This window comes from Typopeltis vanoorti, chromosome 6 (assembly GCF_054136105.1).
Source record: "Typopeltis vanoorti isolate ZY-2024b chromosome 6, IOZ_Tvanoo_1.0, whole genome shotgun sequence".
NCBI classification, from domain to species: domain Eukaryota; kingdom Metazoa; phylum Arthropoda; class Arachnida; order Uropygi; family Thelyphonidae; genus Typopeltis; species Typopeltis vanoorti.
In genome coordinates, this window is record NC_143554.1 from 143,646,118 (window position 1) to 143,665,374 (window position 19,257).

The 19,257-nt window shown below is 32.9% G+C and overlaps 1 protein-coding gene across 9 annotated transcripts in view; it reads right to left on the bottom strand.

The window, feature by feature from the left end:
- The window catches only part of LOC150106008 (uncharacterized), a 147,864-nt gene that overhangs the window by 23,208 nt on the left and 105,399 nt on the right, over positions 1 to 19,257 (bottom strand). For 8 of the 9 annotated variants that reach the window (XM_090394458.1, XM_090394464.1, XM_090394460.1 and 5 more), the window contains 3 exons: positions 15,135 to 15,176; positions 3,118 to 3,159; positions 2,718 to 2,759 (listed from right to left, as the gene is read on the bottom strand). In XM_090394458.1, coding sequence (XP_090250584.1) covers positions 2,718 to 2,759; positions 3,118 to 3,159; positions 15,135 to 15,176 — 126 coding nt within the window. The remainder of the gene's footprint in view (positions 1 to 2,717; positions 2,760 to 3,117; positions 3,160 to 15,134; positions 15,177 to 19,257) is intronic. The other variant, XM_090394461.1, reaches the window with a different exon arrangement.

The following is a 19,257-nucleotide window of genomic DNA, read 5'->3' on the forward strand; positions in this document are numbered from 1 at the left end:
CAGGACAGGAGGGGGGGGGTTGTAGTAAAAAATCCTAAAAATCAGCATAGGTTTTTAATCATTCCATACAAGATATCCTTCCTATTATATTTTCAACATATCTACAGTGGATAAGCACTTGATATTATAGTAACGTGCATCCTACAAAAAAAAAAAAAAACTCTGTTGCAATTTTCAGCAAAAGAAGAAGGCGAAGAGTCTCTGATAAAATACCATTAGGTATAAATTTTTGGTACTAAAAAAGATACAATATCGGAAACCGAGTAATGCAGTTTATAATCATTTGTTGTTCAGAAAAAAAAAAAAACAATCGTTCTTGAAATTGAAATGTGACAATCCATATAAAGGTATTTTGCAAAGAAAGAAAGCAAAAAGTGATATATATTTCACTAAATGTTATATAAAAATAAAAATATTTGACAGAATATTTTAAACGTAAACAAACATTTGAAAATTCGCGAAAAAGAATCTATACTGTCAGTAAAGTGGAGGAAATTAACTATTACTAAAGTATATTCATTGCAAAGGCTGATCTATGGTCATTTCAGGATTGATTATTTATTTTGGCAGTGTGAAACTTCTATTTTTGGAAAGAGACACAAGAAATAAATTGTTCAGCAAAAAAAAAAACAAAAAAAAAACCGATCAAATATCCTAGTACAGTGAAGAAAATACGAAGTAACAGAGCACATGTAAAGACAAGTGACACAAAAGTCGCTCGACCACAGTCCACTAATGGCTCTCAAATCGCCGTTATGGGATTAACAGCGGAGGAAGGTAAATACTTGATAAAAGATAGAATTCCGATGAAGTTTTGATCCATGAAAAAGTCTGGGGTAGTCTTGTTATTTCATCCACCTTGGCCGGTAGGAGGGTTAATGTAATTGACTATTTAAACAACTTTGTCCATAACCTTTTTAAATTCATTACCAGTGGTTTGCGCGACTAGTGCTTCGCGATGTAAAAAGAAAATGAGTAATTATAATATTTTCATTCTCTTTCTTTGCTAAATCTGTGAAACCATTTGAATTAGCGCCATCTGTGCATATTCCTACACAATTTAACCATAACAAATTATTTTCTTCATGAAGCAATCTAATGTTTTAAATATATCTTCACCTATAGTTTTCATTGGAAGTTCTAGACAACACAAGTATTGCTCAATAATTCTGTTAGTATGAATGAAAGATATAAAAATGAGCAAAAGCGTTAACCCACTGACATCTGTTGATTCATCTAACTGCAATGCAAAAATCATATTATCATCTTAAAAAATATCTTTTATTTGCAACTTAATGTCTGTAGACATGTCTTGTCTTGAATACGTCTTCCAATCGTGTAATCTGCCAAAGGGATTTAATTAACTTCTCTTTCAAATTCGGGCCCAAACATTGTTCGAACAATAGCACACGAAGAATCCTTCATAGTGCTTGCGGCAATAGTGTGTGGCTCCTTGTTTTAGGTTTGACCAAACAAGTAACTTGCATTTTGAGCTTTCTCCGATGTCTTCGTTCTCTTGGTGAACGATGTAGTCTGCTTTATAGAATTTGAAAGTTCAGTAAAGTATTTTACTGGCTTTTCTGACAAATGACTGTTTTGTGTTAAAATGGCGCTTTAATTTGTTTGGTACCATACTTTCATTTGTAATTATCACCCCACAAAGTAAACATTGTGGACAAGGAAGGTTTTCATTACCAGAAAAAAAAAAAAAACCCAATTTCATATAATCTTTATTGTATAAACTAGGCATGGAAAATATTTCATTACACTTCTTCCTTATTAATGCAGACCGTTCAACAGTTGATTCTTGCGTAGTTTCCTCTTTAGTCGATAGATTTTGTTTAGCATAAACATCATCTTCATCTTTTCTTTTATTAATTAGAAACTTATCCATTTTACGGGTAATTCAACACCAATTTGATAAATAATACTGTGCGAATTTATTGTAAAGCTTTAACAATAACTAAACATAAAACAAAAGCACCAGCTTTTCGTTTATTCACATTGCAATTAGAACAAACATCAATAATAACATTTGTATGAATAAGTGAGGCGCTTTATTTTTAATTTACTTCTTGATAAAACGCAGGGATGAATTCGACTGTATTTATTCACCATTTTATTGAAATATATTGATATGAAATATTCTTAAAGGTTAAAAATAATTAAAAGATAGTTTATATATATAATTTTGACGGCGCTAAGTAAAAGTCCTACCATTACTTCGCGAAATGGATTCCGCTGTGGACATTTTCCGCAATTATTCCATTTAAATCTTTTTGTTCGCGCGACACACTTTCATAATGAATATAGTAAATTGCCGAATATAGTAAACTATAAAGTATCGGCGACACTTGCATTGGCTAACGCTAGTGTTGCGGATACTTTATAGTTTACTATATTCGGCAAGAAACTCTCTGATTCCAATCTTTGAGTTTCTTATTCGGTTTTAAAACTATGTGGGATTTAATATCCCCTTAATTTAAGTAATGTTTTCATTGCCGAAATGAAGCTTATTAGCTCTTTATACTTAAGTAATTGTGATTAATGATTTCTATGTGCTATTCCTTCTCTCGTACAATTTGCATATTTAAATTGTCAGTTTCATTAAAAAAGTAAATAGCAGTATATTATTAAACTGTTTCAATATATTTATATTTCTGAGAATCACCAGAGCAAATATGAATTTTTAAGAAATAGAATAAATACGAACTCACCTCAAATTTTCTTTGGATTGTATTGTTCTCACTTTTGACATCCTGGAAGTAATATAACATTTCTCTTATTTTTATATAAATATAGTGTTGATGAAATTTTTATTGTTAAGAAAGATATAAAATTGTTCAAGTAAAAAAATGATTCTTAATTCTGTAATGCATAGTTATTTTATATCAATCACCGGTAATTAGTTTGTTTTTTTAAGAAAACAAATTCAAGTAGAAATTTTGCTGATTTTTAAATACTGATTGGCCCGTATATTGATAGACTTATCGGACAGATTATTCGAGAAAAATATAATTCTTGTAGAAGAATTACTAGCATGAAACTTTAATAATAACTTGGCATCTACTAGAAAGAAGTCAGTGCTCAGAGACTTTAAAGAGGAATGAAGCTTACCTGAAGTTGTTTCTCAAGAGAACTGTTGTGCTCTTTGATTTCCTATGAAAAACAAATAATAGTACGGTTTAATTGTTCTAAGAAAATCTGCAAATACCAGACACACACACAATTTCCATATACAGCATTGGGAGAAACTTTTCAAACAACTATATATATATATATATATAAATATATATATATATATACCTGTACACGTCGTGCTGCAATAAAATACTATCCTAATTTGTAGTTGAGACACTTTAGCCTTATGGGTACCAAGCGAATGATCATTATGGATGACTTTAATTTTCCAAACATTGATTGGCTAGAAGAGAAATCTTATGATCATAAAGAACAGGAATTTGTTGAATTGTTGAGAGATAACTTTTTCAAGCAGCATGTGAAAGAAGTAACTCGAGGTCAAAGAATGTTGGATGTGCTCACAGCATCAGAGGGGATCTCTGAAAAGAATATTGCTATTTTAGCACCAATTGGTGACAGTGATCATGCTGTTCTTTCTTGGGAAGTATCTACTTGTATTGAAGCTCCGATTAAATCAGGCTACATGCTGAATTACAAAGCTGGAATTTATGATCAACTTAGAAGAATACTATCTTTGGTCCCATGAATTCAATTACCGAATGGAAAAAATGTCAGCAATGCATGGGAATCTTTGAGAAAAATGCTTGAATGAGGCAGTATCTGAATGTATCCCTAGTGTTCGAAGAATAAATAGGTTGGGAGTGAAATGGATGTGCAGCCTTATTAAGCTAGAGATCCACAAGAAGAAGTTGATGTGGAAAGAATATCATGAGAATAAGAGTGGGAGGAGTTTTGAAATATATAAAGCTCCGGTGAGGAAAGTAAAGAGTATTGTGAGAAAAGCTAAAACAGAGTATGAAAAGAAATAGGCTATGCAAGCTAAAGGCAATCCAAAAGAATTTTATCGTTATGTCGCAAGCAAAAGAAAGAATGAATGTTGAAGAATAACTTTATTGAATGCAGATGGTACAGAGTGTCGGAAGCTAAGGAGATTCTTCAGTTAATGAGTGCTCACTTTGATAAGATATATCAACCAGGCGTACGTAGCATGGTGCTACTGCTACGTTGAATGAAGAGTTCATGAAAATGAGGTTCATGAAAATGAGGTTGAAGAGCTCTTGCATAACATGGATAAGAATTTGTTAATAGCGACTGATGGAATATCTCTCCGTTTTTTAAAGGAATGTTCAGCTGAATTGGCTAGGCCTTTCACACATTTGTATAACTTCAGTCTCAGCTCAGGAATGATACCACAGGAATGGAAGGAATGTATGGTAGTTCCATTGCACAAGGGTGTTGCAAAAACTGATGTGTCTAACTACCGACCTCTTAGTATCTCTGGTGTGGTAGTGAAGACTTTAGGGAAGTTGGTAAGAACTCGCATACAGAAATGGGTATAGACAAGCATTCTATACTCTTCAGGGAACAGCATGGGTTTACTAAAGGAAGGTCATGATTTAGCAATTTGCTCATATTTTATTACAATGTTACGACCCAGTTGGATAAGGGGAATGGATATACTATGATAATTTTTGAATTTTCAAAGGAATTTGATAGGATACCACATGATAGGCTGTTGTGTAAACTGGAGAATATGGCATTGGAATATAGTCTATTGACTTGGATCAGGGGATGGTTGACAGACAGATATCAAAAAGTGATATACATTGAGTGTGAATCTGCCAGATTTAACGTAACCAGTGGTGTACCTCAGGGTTCAGTCCTTGGACCATTATTGTTCTGTCTATACATTAATGACATCAATCAGAGTCTATCATCAGATTTGCAATTGTTTGCTGAGGATGCGAATAGATGCAGGGAAATCAGGGATGCTACTGATATTCAGAAATTACAAAATGATTTGAACTGACTGGAAATCTGGGCAAACGAAAATGGCTGTCAATTTAATGTTAGTAAGTGTAAAGTTATTCACTTTGGCATGATTAGAGTTCTGTTCCAGCGGCATATTATATTAGCGTCGTTATGTTACAAGAAATTGAACAGGCAAGGGATCTTGGTGTATTGATGGAAAAAAACTTCAAAGGTCACATAGCAAAAGTTGCATATCCAACTCAGGAGATAATTGGTACGTTAAAACCTTGACATGTCAGGATAAGGAAGTAATTTTTCCTCTTTATAAGTCTTTGATAAGACCACACTTGGATTATTGTGTGCAGATTTGGTCTCCCGAGTTGCAAGTGGATAAATAAGCTGTGGAAAGGGTGCACAGAAGAGGTACAAAGATTATATCCGGATTATGGGATTTAGATTATGAGTAGAGATTGCTTGTATGTGGATTACAAACTCTGGTTAACAGGAGAAAGAGAGGTGATATGATGAAGGTCTATAAACTTTTGAATGGGTGTTGTAGCATTTGAACTGATGAAAATTTTCGTTATATGGAAGGGAGGAGAAAACACGGAGCATCCATGGAAGTTAAATTCATTTGTAGTCAAGAAAGGGGTAAGAGTATGAAAGGGATTTTTTCTCCCTGAGAGTAGTGAATGAGTGGAATAATTTGACCGTACGGGTAGTAAGTGCATCCTGTCTGAATAATAATTTCAGGGGTAGATATGTTAATTGGGTTGGGTAAATTACAGCCTCCCTCAATGGGTCCTTGACTTCCTTGAGGTTTTAGATAATAATAATAATAATAATAATAATAATAATAATAATCCCCCCGAAGGACACGGTCTTGTCGTGGCGGTGGCACAGCTTCCAGCAGGGCCATCCTTGTCAGACAGGTCTCAACTGAGGGGCTAGACTAACAGTGTTCCATCCCCCATTTTAGTGGTCATAAGGAAGAAGAGATCCATACCTTATCAGTCGACGCCCGGGTCATCAGGTTCTGCTGCAGATTTTGGGGATCCTGGGCATCAGGCGACAAGTGGGCTACAGGACCCAGTTCTCCTTGCTGGGAAATCATCGCAGGAAGCAGAAAAGCGACATGAAGAAACCAAACGTAAAAAATGGACTGTTGAAGAAAACAGAGAAATTATGAAACGTTTTTACAGATCAACAACAGAAAAACGAGGTTTCAGAAAGAGTATGCATTTAATTACCAAACAAAAATTCCAAGAATCTGCCATAACAGAACAAAGACTTATAGACCAAAAGAATTTCATTTTCTGAAATTTTTTAAAATATTTACTGAGCTTGAGCTACAAAAGTTACGTAATAAACCAAAAACTCCAGTAACAGAAAATCACCAGGAGGTAATTATATTAAACTTTGGAATTCAACTCAGTAAACATCAAACTGACGATATACCTCAGAATGTTTTGACAGAAGGCCGGTGTAAAATGAATTCAGGGATATCGAAAACTCCATTAGTGACCGTATAAGACTACCACCATTAAAAGCTTACAAACAGCTCCTCTTTGACTCAAATGCTGTAATTTAAACCATCACAGCCAACAGTATAAAGGAAACAAATCAGCTCCTATACAGCACAGCCTATATGATTTCAGTGAAGCTTGGTGCAAACCGAAAGAGCAAAAGCCAAGGATGAAACAATCTGCACCATGAAAAATCCGGTTAGAACGAAAGGTCAACAGGCTTCGAGCTGATCTAAGCAACTTAAAGAGTTTTAAAGAAGGACGGTTGAAAAATAATAACATCAAAACAAACTGATTAACACATATAATTTGGCCAACAAAACAATTGCTGAAGTTACTGAAGAGCTAAAACAAAGAACTACAGCGACTGCACAGAAAATTAAAAGATATGAAGCAAGAATAAATCAATATGTACAAAATATGCAATTTCGACAGAACCAACGTCAGTTCTTTCAGTCTCTCCAGAGAAATACGAATGCAAACCATCATTCACCCGGAAAAGAAGAAACATTCAAAATTTGGAAATCATTCTGGGATAATCCTATTGAACACAATAAAGATGCTTCATGAATTAAGGAAATAGAATCAGAAAATAAACAAAAACAAATGCAAAATGTCATTATCAATAAAGAAATGGTAAGTGCTCAAGCTAGAAATTTAAAAAAATGGAGTGCACCTGGCAAAGACGAACTACATGGATTTTGGTAAAAACATCTAACTAGTCCACATGAACGAATGGCAGAACAATTTAATCACTTGTTGAAGTCAGGCTCAGTGAAAGAATGTATGATATCTGGTAGCACTTTTCTCTTCATGAATGATAAGGATAAGTGTGCAGATCCAAGTAACTTTCGTTCAATACCATGCCTACCGACTATGCTTAAGCTGTTGACTGCAATTATAGCATATTCCATATACCACTACTTATCAGATAAACAGATTTACCCGATTGAACAAAAAGGCAATTTTCAAAAATCTAGAGGAACAAAAGACAGATCCTTCTTAACAAAATGATTCTCAGAAACTCAAAAAGACGAAAAACTAATTTAAACATGGCATGGATAGACTACAAGAAAGCATTCGATTTCCTCTCACACTACCGGATCCTAAAATCACTAAAAATATTTGGAATTAGCAAACAACATATGTTCCTTTCTGACTACTGCTACGAAATCATGGAAAACAACTTTAATAGTGAATAATGAACGATTTGGAGATATCAGCATTAAAAGTGAAATTTCCCAAGATGATTCCTTGCCACCATTGCTCTTCAACATTTCTTTGATACCTTTGTCAATGATTCTGAAGAAAACAAAACTTGGTTATGAAATTCCTAAATGTAATATTAAAATTTCCCATGTATTGTATATGGATGACTTGAAGCTATATGGAAAATCGGCCCAGCAAATTGATTCTTTATTGAACATAGTTCGTATTTTCAGTCAGGACATCAAAATGGAATTTGGTTTAGATAAATGCGCAATTTTATCTATTAAACGACGAAAAATTAATGACACTAGCAATTGTACCTTTGATCAAGAGAAATATATAAAAGCAATTTCCGCTGACAAATTCAATATATACCTAGGAAAATTGGAAGACAATGATATTCTCCACTCGAAGGTTAAACAACAGGCAGCATCAGAATACATTAAAAGAGTTAGAAATATTCTGAAAACAAAACTAAATGGATTAAACTCAATTTGAACAATGAATTCTTGGGCTATACCAGTGATCCGACACACAGCTGGCATAATAAATTGGACAAAAGAAGACCTGGACAAACTAGAAAACCGCAAAACTAGAAAACTAATGACTATGCATCATGCATTACATCCACGAAGTAATGTTCACTGGTTGTACCTACCGAGGAGAATAGGTGGACGGGGTCTGCTACAAGTGAGACAGACTGTGGAAGAAGAAGAAATTCATTTAAGAAATTACATCGACAATAGCTCTGAGCCAATGCTTCATGCAATTACATAAGACGGCCTTCTAAAAGCAACAGGGAACAAATCCGATCACAAAAAGGAACATCAAAATATCCGATATGTGTGCTGAAAACATAAACCCTTGCATGGCCAATTTCTTGGAGATATTGAAGACAAAATTGACGTGAACAAGACACGACAATGGCTACAACACGGATATATTAAAAAAGAAGCAGAAGGATTTATTTTAGCAGCTGAAGAACAGGCATAACAAACTAATGCAATCAAAGCAAAAATTTTCAACATCAATAATAACAGCAAATGCAGATTATGCGATCAGAAAGATGAGACTGTAGAACATCTAAACAGTGCCTGGAGCAAATAGCTCAAACTGACTATAAATACCGCCATTATCAAGTGGCCAAAATAATTTATTGGCATGTATGCAAAAAATATGGCTTTCCTACTTCTGACAAATGGTGGCAGCATAAAATAGAGACAGCATTGGAAAACGAAACAGCAAAAATTCTCTGGGACTTTAGAATACAAACTGATCGACGTTTGGATCACAATAGATCTGACATCACAATTATCGAACATCGACAGATTTGGATTTATCAGTATTGCAGCAACCAGTGATAACAACATTAACAAAAAAGAACTGGAAAAAATTACTAAATATCGAGATGCGACAATCGAAGTTGGCCGACTGTGGCTTAAACACACCAAAGTCATTCCAATAGTCATCGGTGCACTTGGTGCTACTTCAAAGAAGCTAGCCAACTATTTACAGCAATTAAAAATCAATGAAGTTACCCCATATGACCTACAAAAAACAACATTACTTGGAAACAGTCCATAATTTACGACGCTAGCTGACGGACTATTCTTAGATTCTTGGGTAAAATCTGAATTGTTCTGAATCATCAGTCAAATTTTTATTTATATGATATCTTGTTTTGACTGTGTATCAATTATGTGAATAAAATAATAATAATAATAATAATAATAATAATAATAATAATAATAATAATAATAATAATAATAATAATAATTTAAAGTTTGAGAAAGCGTGATTATACATACAGATTTCTGCATTTGCTTATAAGGATTACTTGTAGATGAGTGAGGCAATTTAATCCCACCTACTTCGAAGCTTGGGTTAGCTTTTATAAAGAGAGTGAGATTTAGCCTTCACTATTTGTTTTGTTGCTACTGTTTATGTATGGGATGTAGACATTGGATGCTAGTGATTTGTGATGTATATATTAGTGTTAATGGTTTCTTAACTTTCTTGGTATATTTTCCAGAGTTCGTTTTTTAATGTTCTGTAGTTATTTACGTGTTTCGACTTTCTTGGTAGGTTGTTGAGTTGCGTAGGTATCTGATGTGATCTCACAAAAGAACCGTATGAGTTGCTGAAGGGTGTGGGGATGTAGAGGGTTGTTGTAGGTCGTGTTATACGATATGTGTCCCTGTTGTTTCGAAAAGTGATGTTGAAGTAATTCCTTGTTAAAACCATGTAGTGTTTCAGGTTTTTAATGCGCAGAATTCTGTGTATCGCCATGCGCTTGTCGGATATTGGTTGTTGCGTGTAAGGTGTCCAGATCACTGTTGACACGATTTTCCTGTGTGGTGTTTCTAATTTTGTTAGGTGGCCGTTTGATGTATTTGCATTGACTGTTATTCCGTATTTGAGTAGAGATTCGAAAATACCGTGATATAGGATTTTTTTTTATGTTGGGTGGAACAATGTCTTTAACTTGGAAGAGTTTTGCTGCGATGATCCGGAGTTTGATGTGTAGGTATTCTATATTTTTGGTCCATTTAAGGTTGGAATCTATATAGAGACCGAGGAATTTTCGTGTGTTACAGGTTTGATTTCGGAACATTGGCAAGTATTTTTGTTGTTAATGCAGCGGTATATGTGACAATGTACCGATAGTGATGCAGGGCGTGTGATTCATGGGTTGTGTATTATCAACATCTGTGTTTTGGTGCCATTGATTAGAATTGCGTTTTGGTGGAAGTATGTTGTGATTTCGTTTAGGTCTTCTTGTGCTTTGCAGAGAACTCTGTTAATGTCTGTGTGGATTGCTAGTAGTGCAGTGTCATCTGCGTATTGAAATACTTGACTTCTTAATTGGATATGTTATGAACATCGTTAATGTATATGTTGAATTGAGTGGGTGATAATATGGCACCTTGAGGTACACCGTGTTTTACTTGTATACTCCGACAGTGACATGTACCTATTTTTGTTAGTTTTGTTCTGTTTGAGAGGTAGTTCTTAAACCATGTATGCAGTGTTCCTCTTATACCTATTGAGTATAGTCTGGTGAGTATAATGTCATGTTCAAGTGTGTCAAATGCTTTGGTTAGGTCCAGCAGTATAAGGAAGGCGTACTTGTTTTTGTCGAGTGCTTTGTTTATTGTGTCGGCGATGTCTTCTAATAAAGTAATGGTGCTTTTTGTTTTCTGAAAGCCGTATTAGTTTTGCGAGATGATGTTGTGCTTCTATAAATAGTTCTCTAGTCTGGTGTGTGTTATTTTTATTAGAATTTTTGAGATGACTGGTAGCTATTTGTCTGTAGTTCTGAGTATCGTTTCTTTTGCCGTATTTGTATATTGGCGTAATTACTGCAGTTTTTAGTTGTTGTGGAATAATTGCCTGTGTCGAATATTATGTTCACGAGTTTCAAAAGTATTGGATTTATTTGTTCAAAGTGTGTTATAAGGTCTCTGAGTCTTATTTTGTCTATTCCTGGAGTGGTCTTTGGTTTTAGTTGTAAGATTGCTTCTTTCAGTACCTGTTTTCTTATGGGTGGAAAATACATCGTTTCTTGTTGACTTTGTGTATGTAGTTTTCTGTTGGTCGTTGGTAGTTTGTCTGTTTTGAGTTGTGTGATGTTGTTTGTGAAAGCATGGTTGAATGAGTCTGCTAGTTCCTCTTGGTTTGTGTCCTGACCGAAGCTTTTTGCAATAAAATTCGTTGAGTGTAGCCCACGTTTGTTTGATGTTGTCGTTATATTCCATGCATTTTTGGAAGTAGTAGGGTCTTTTTGCTTTACGAATTTTTGTTGTTAGTTTATTTCTTGTGTTTTTGTATAAGTGTTTGTAAATGTGTGTTACTGGGTGACTTTTTAAGTTTTTTCCATAGATTTTCTTTTACATTAATTTTATTTAGTATGTCGTCATTTATCCATGGATTGTTGTCTGTTTGTCGCCTCGTTTGTTTAGGTTTTGTTGCAATTTTGTATATTTCTGTGAACTTAGTTGAAAATGCTCGTATAATGTTACAGGATCGTTTATTTTAAGTAGGGAATTCCAGTCTGTATTTTTTACTTGGTTATCGACAATGCACTTTATTATGATCGAGTTTTGTCGACTTTTGTGGTGGTGGAGGAAGGGGGGTATGAAACGTAATAAAACGAAGTTGAGACAAAGTAGTGATCGGCAATTTTTACGTTAATTACTGATGATGTTTATGTATGGATGGGAGCCCGTATATTGATATGATCATTACATGATTGTGTTAGTGAGTTATTGAGTATTTCTTCTCTTGTTGGGGAATTAATGGTAGGGTTTATGTTGTACTGACTTAGTATATCAAGATATGTGTTAGTGGTTGAAGAAGCGTTGTCAAGAATATTTATGTTAATGTCTCCTATTAGGATGAGCCTGTGTGTTGTACGCGGTTCGATGCCGCTCAGCCATGTTTCTAACACAAGAAGAAAACTGGGTGGATTGTTATCTGGGGGTCTTTATATTGTGTTTATTGTGTATTTGATACTATTGTGGCTATTTGTGATTTCCAAAATTAGTGCTTCCGCATGTTCGAAGTGAGTTTGTTTTTCTGTCACATTGAATTTTTCTTTGATAAATGCCACAATGCCACCTCCTCTTTTGGTTGGTCTACATAAGTTGTAGGTTTGATAATTATTTATGTTGTATGCGTAAATTTCTGTGTCGTTTATTTCAAATTCGGTCAGTATTAGAACATCTATGTTTATCATGGTATAATTGAGCTGTGTTATCAATGTAAGCTAGTGTTTTTTTTTATACTTCTTATGTTTGTGTGTATGATAGTGAAGTTGGCGGAAATTTTGGCTGACCATTTCTTCAAAGAGTCAAAGACCTTGAAGTATATGTTGTCTGAATGGATATGTTCGCCTATGTTTGAGATCTACATTATATAGTTTTTAAATGAGTTCTAATCTTATTCTTAAGGATGTGAAAAGTTAGTGTTTTATATTAGTAGGCTGTGTAAGTCGGATTCACTTGTAATTATATATACTCGAGTGTTTTCACTCTTTCTCAAAAATATTTGGAAATTCTTTGTCCACAGTAGTTTTTCTCTGTTTTTGTCTTCCTTGCTTGGTATAGAATATTTTTGAAGTATTGAGTCCAGTGTTTCGTTATTTAGATTGGTGTTGGGAGTATCAGTTCGGATCTTTGTTGTCGGCCTTGTTTTGTTACTTGCTGTAAGAATGGAGTCTCTCAGATTTCTGTTGGAAAAACGAGCGATGATCGGTGGCGGCCTCTCTTTATTTTTTGTGGGTCTCTGTTGATAAAGGTGATATCTGTGGTTGCGATTTAAATTCCAATTTTGCTGCCGATCAGTTACATTATGTTGCTTAAGTCTTCTGTATTTTCTTTCGTTATTCCCTGAATTTGAAGTTCTTTTTTTTTTCTTTTTGTAGCATGTGTTCCGTTTGACACTTGGGTGTGTTTACTTCTTTCCACAATTCTTGGTTTTCGCGTTGGAGTGTTTCTTGCGTTTCTGTCGCTACTGTTAATTTCGTCTTTATTTCTCGCATGGTCCCTAACATTTTTTCAGAGGTCTCGTTATTGCACTGTATGTAATGTTCATACTCCTCGAATTTTTTGTTAATTTGTTCCATGTGTGCATTTAATATGTCTTTCACCATGAGAATGAATCAAAGATACCTGTAATTTTAGGATCCGAATAATAATAATAATAATAATAATAATAATAATAATAATAATAATAATAATAATAATAATAATAATAATAATTAAAATAGATTAATGCATTAAATATACATGTATGTTTTATTTATATACATAAAAACTAAAGATTATTTATTTTTTAATAGATATAGCAATATAAGGTATCTAAATATTTTAACGGATATCTGGATTATGAGACTTTGGGAGAGATACTATATTATTCAGATAGTATATTATAGTTTAAAAGAAATAAAATTGAATTTTAAAATAAATTTCATAGCTTAATTTAGATAAATTTTTATTGTAGCTTCTCATACACATTTGAAAGTGTGGTGGTTTAAACATTTATACGTTTAAACGTTTATATACTATCTAATCAAAAGTAATAGGCTAATCCAGATAAGAAAAAAACGTGCTATTTTTGACAGAAGATAATAATGAATTATCCTGAGTCTGGCAATGGTATTTACTTGAAATCGTAGTGGAAGGTCTTCTGCTAATTCCTAAAAAAGAGTAGATGTTGTATCGTACAATATTCTTTCTTTAAAGCACTATTAAGTTTCAGTAATGAAGACAGCCATACTGGCACTACGATTCGATGTTATTCTATTCAAACCGCATGTTTATGTCATTGCTTTATGGTAGTAACCATCATATCCATGTCCAGTACATCATTGATCGAACTAACAGGTTTATTCCATGCCATTTTTGCCCACATCATTATAATATCAGCTCCAAATTTCGTCGTTTGGAGAGAACACATCAGAAAAGCAGATTCACAACCACTAACATCAAGCACATTAATCAGGCTGGAAGAGTATGTTCCATGACCCGTCGGTCTACACCAGTGTTTCTCAAAGTGTGGTACGAGTACTCCGTACATTTTTCGGCTATGCATTATTAACGCATGAAATTATTATTAAAAAAAATTAAAAAGTATATATTTCTCAATAAATTATATATTATGTACGAATTCTCCTACTGCTATTGCGAGTTACTATCGCCAAGATGTTCATATCCTGGCGTTAGTAACTCGCTCTGTGCAGTAAACAACACGCCCTCCTGAGCAGCGTTACTATTCCAAAAAAAAAAGATTTATTGTATCGCTGATAAGGTACAGAGACATTTGCAGTCTGTGTAAAATATTTCTCAACAAATAATGCAATTAGATACAACTTTGATAAAAATGACACTAACTATTGAATCACATCTCCCCTCCAAAAGAAACTGCTATATAGACTCAAACAAAACCATATGTCGTCAGTGCAACATATGGTTTTGCTTGACACCATCCCCATCGTGAACATGCTCGAACTAAGATTTATATTGTGAATGGGTTGTACATTACGTATTAACAGTCTTGCAAATTAAAGGTAATTTTTGCTTGAAATAATAGGAAATGAAGATGAAGCTATTTAGGTAGATGACTTTGATGATGAACACAAGAAACTGTTCTCGATGACAAATGTAGCGATAGCGAATAGCAGCTACTTGGTAAGCCACACCAGTTTCAGTTTTTTCTTTGGAAAACTTTAGTTTCCGAAAATTCCAGCATATATCTCACACCACGATTTTTAGCTTTAATTTTTGAAAAAAATGCGAGTTATTTTCGAGTAAATATGGTAATTTTTTTCAAATTTTTCAAAAGAGAGCAATATAGCAAATATAAGTAGCTGTAAGCAACAAGAAACTTCTGAGAATAACCTGTCCGAACATGAATTTTTAAGAAAGAGAATAAATACGATCTTACTTCAAATTTTCTTTGGAGTGTGCTGTTCTTGTCTTCAACTTCCTGGAAATAATATGAGATTTTTCTTATTTTTATATAAAAATAGTGAAGATTAAATTTTTATTGTTAAGAAATATATTAAATTATTCAAGACAAAAAATATACTTAATTCTGTAATGGGTAACTAATTTATTTTATTGATCATTAGAAGTAGGGTAGACACTAGTGACCAGATGAAGATCAAGATAAAATAAGGAATTGTGATGTGATTGGTGGTTTATTTTTTGACGTCATTGTGTGTGATATCATGAGTTTGTAATGTTTGGAATTTCCCTGGGGGCATATGGGTCAGTGACATCAGTTCTTGTGTTTTGGTTCACGTACGCAGTTATGGGTGATGGTAGAGATAAGAATTCTTGTTGTGTTTGGTGGGGCACTAGTGACCAGAGATCATGTCGTAAGTGAGTGTTGTTATCAGAAGAAGATAAGTGACATCATTTGTTAGTTGTATATTAATGACATCGTTTGTTAGTTGTAAATAAGTAACGTTATTGTTTTGAATGGAAAAGGGAGATATATTAGTGGATAAGGAATTGTGTAGTGATTGGTGGGACACTTCTGACAAGATCAAGATCAAGATAAGGAATCATGACATGGATGTGTGTTATTATAGAGTTTGAAATGTTTGGAATTTCACAGGGGCCCTCGTCTGTCAGGGAAATCATGTGATATGCTTGGTTCACTAAATGGGTTGTGGGTCATATTTGTGGGTAACAAATAAATAATTATTTATTCTTATTTCAAATGAAAATTAAAGAAAGAAAGAAGGAAAAAAATGTTTACCCACAAATAAATATTTATGATCACAGCAAACAAGAAATTCAACACCCTTTCAAAGTTTTGAAATTCCTATGTATATTGTTTTCTTCATTTGGTATCATTTAAATAAAGATCGGTTCTGGCTATTAAGTTCGTTATTTTTTTTTTGATTTTTCTCTTCCATTGGCAAGTATTTTTTGATATCTGCATGAAGATTCACTACACCAGCAATACATTTTTATTTTTTTTTCACTTTTCAGGTGAATTATTCTCCACTAAAGTTCTGATTATTAATTTAATATTGATTTCCTTTTGGTTCCTAGGGTTGACACAGTTTCACTAAGTGGATTTTCAAAAAAAAGTCTGGTAATTTTACAAGGTGAAAAAAATATATATTATGGTCTTACTTATATTTGTATACCACATCAAAGACACCCAATTTTTTCATTCAAAATTACACATTTTACTTGAATGAAACATTATTTACAAATTTTATTTACTGAATCTAACATATAGAAAATAATTAAAGTGAAAAATACAATCTATTTTCTTTTTGATCCTTAATCTTCTTATTGATAAATTTGCACTGTTATTCAAAGGTTCTTCCAAGCTTGTGGAATTGCCATCATGTGGTTTTGACAATGTGACTATCATCTGAAAGTTAATTTTCATTTGGTGATCATTGGGAATTTATTACTGTAGTAAAATTAAGGGTTGCATATTTATTTTTTTGAAACCAATACATATACTTCTCAGAATTATTAAAAGCAGAGAATCTTTCAATATTTTTCCAAAATTAAAAGTACATTATGTTTTCATGTTTTGGGCATCCAATTTCATTTAAATCAAGAATAGGCCTCCCTATTAACCTCGTTAATGTTTTTGATTTTTCTCTTCCTTTGGCATGTAATATTTGATATTTCCATGTTGATTCTATCATCAATATCTTAGTTTCTAAAGAGATAGTGAAACAATGTCCCACTTCATCTGATAGTTATATTTTAATAACCAAGAATTCTTTTTTTTTAATTGTTTCAGGTAACTCTTTCAACTACAAGATTTCTTTAGGAAATAAATTTGAAGTCATATTCAAAAGAAATTAACAATCAATTATAGAAATGATAACCGAAAATTTGCATTTTTCACCCACTGTCGAGTTTTCATATTCGTTTTCCTTCATTTTTCTTCTTAGATTACTTCATATGGTACCTCAAATAAATAGCTATAATAATAATAATAATAATAATAATAATCATAATTATTATTATTATTATTATTATTATTATTATTATTATTATTATTATTATTATTATTATTAGCTCTGATCTTATATTTTATGCTCACCTTCTGTTACAAAATTCTAAACAATTAAAACTTTTCACAAAGAAACTTTCAAAGAATTTTGTGGCTCACCCATTATTTTTACATTACCAAACACAAAACACCAGAACACAAAACAGCAGCTGCAGTGGATGAACGATTACCTTACGTCCAAACTCACTCTACTCTATGGTTTTTTCTTATAGTATTGTTTACTCTTACTATATGCCCTACCCTGACTGTTCCTTCAAAAATGAACCTTTAGCACACATGACTCAAAGACATGTTTTCGCATACTGTTTGATATACTGTTGGTGTGTTTTATCTTACTTTCTTGGGAAAAGGTAAAATCTGTATATGTGTTATGTGGAGAGTACAAGCATTTTTTCTATACCAAACTTTAAGAGTTTAAGTGATGTTTTGGATAATTATCTGCTATCTCTCTCTCTGTAAAACAACCAAATTCTAACAGTTCGGATTTTCAATTATTTTAGCGAATTGGTTACAGTTAACTCAAACAATGTCAATAGGTAGCATTAGATAATTTCTAAACTAATCAATACATGTATATCAGTTTTCAAAAGTTGTTTTTCCCATTCCTGAAATTAATATTGCAGTAGTCATTTTTTTTAAATAATGGAACACAATTGCATTAAGGTATAAAGTTGTGGTTTAAATATCAAGTTCTAATCAGAATAACTGAGTAAATAATTTATTGTGGAAAAACACAACAACAAAAGCACATATCTTTGTTTAAGTTTACAAATGAATATTTTGTTTTTCTGAAATATTATTTACAAGTATATTCACTGAAAAAAATTCAAACACGTAATTACTTAAAACTATTTCACAATATTTAGTTTACACTCTTAACATTTTCCAGATAGTTCAATGAATTAAATTTTTGTTACTCACTGTTTCTTGGTTACATTACATCAAAATAGCTGGTCATGCAAAAGAGATTTTAAATCAGATCCATGGTAATCACACCTCCATACATTTGATATTGTGTCAGTCTGCAAATAACACCATGCCTCCCTAAATATTTTGTATATTCTTTTGTCACCAAAAATACACAAACAATTTTCGTAAAATGTTTGTAAATGTCCCAAAATAAAGAATCATTATCAATTGGATAAAATCTTGAAAATCTAATTTTACCATTGATGAATTTAAATGATTATCAATAATGTTCCCCATGATATGAATAGATGAGATTCAGTTTCCAAAAATAGTAAATGGTTATTAATATCATACATTTTTGGTGAAAATCTCTCGGGTTCTTCAGAACTAATAGAAAAACTTTACTTCCATCAGCTCCTGTATCATTAAGTATTTGTTCCCCATCTTGGCATTTCAGAATATAACACTCACCGAGGTCCATTTTTAGTCAAATCTTCTTTGAAAGTAGCCGAGGATATCAGAGCCCTTCCTTTATAACTTTTCCAAAGTGGTACTGGATAAATACATCACAATTTACATGTCTTCTAAAATAATAATCGGTTTCCATCCTTTTAGTGCTATGTGAAGAGTTTTGTCTCATGCTATTTTCCTGAAGAAAGAAAATTTCATTGACTTTTGTGGCTCACCCATTATTTTACTTCACTTTCCTGGATAAAAAACACCACAACATAATATGATACCTGCATGGGGATGAACAAATTGCCATAACTGAAAGACACTTGTCTGATTTGTTTTTCCTTATAGTACTGTTTACTTGACCCTTAACCCTGACCATTCCTTCTAAAATGAAACTTTTGTGCAGATGATTCATGGACATGTTTCACCATGCTGTTGAATGTGATTGATGTGAGATTATCTTACTTTGAGAAATCACAGGGTAAATGTTATATCTGTGGCTCGAAGGTTATTCTATTTTATTTGTCCTTATTATGTTAAGAAGTATTTTATCCTCAAAAAGTGTTTTTGGTGTTAGACCATGTGACTATTTCTGTCACTCATAAGTTCAAAATTGTTGGGATGGGAAAAAAATAGCATTAGATGG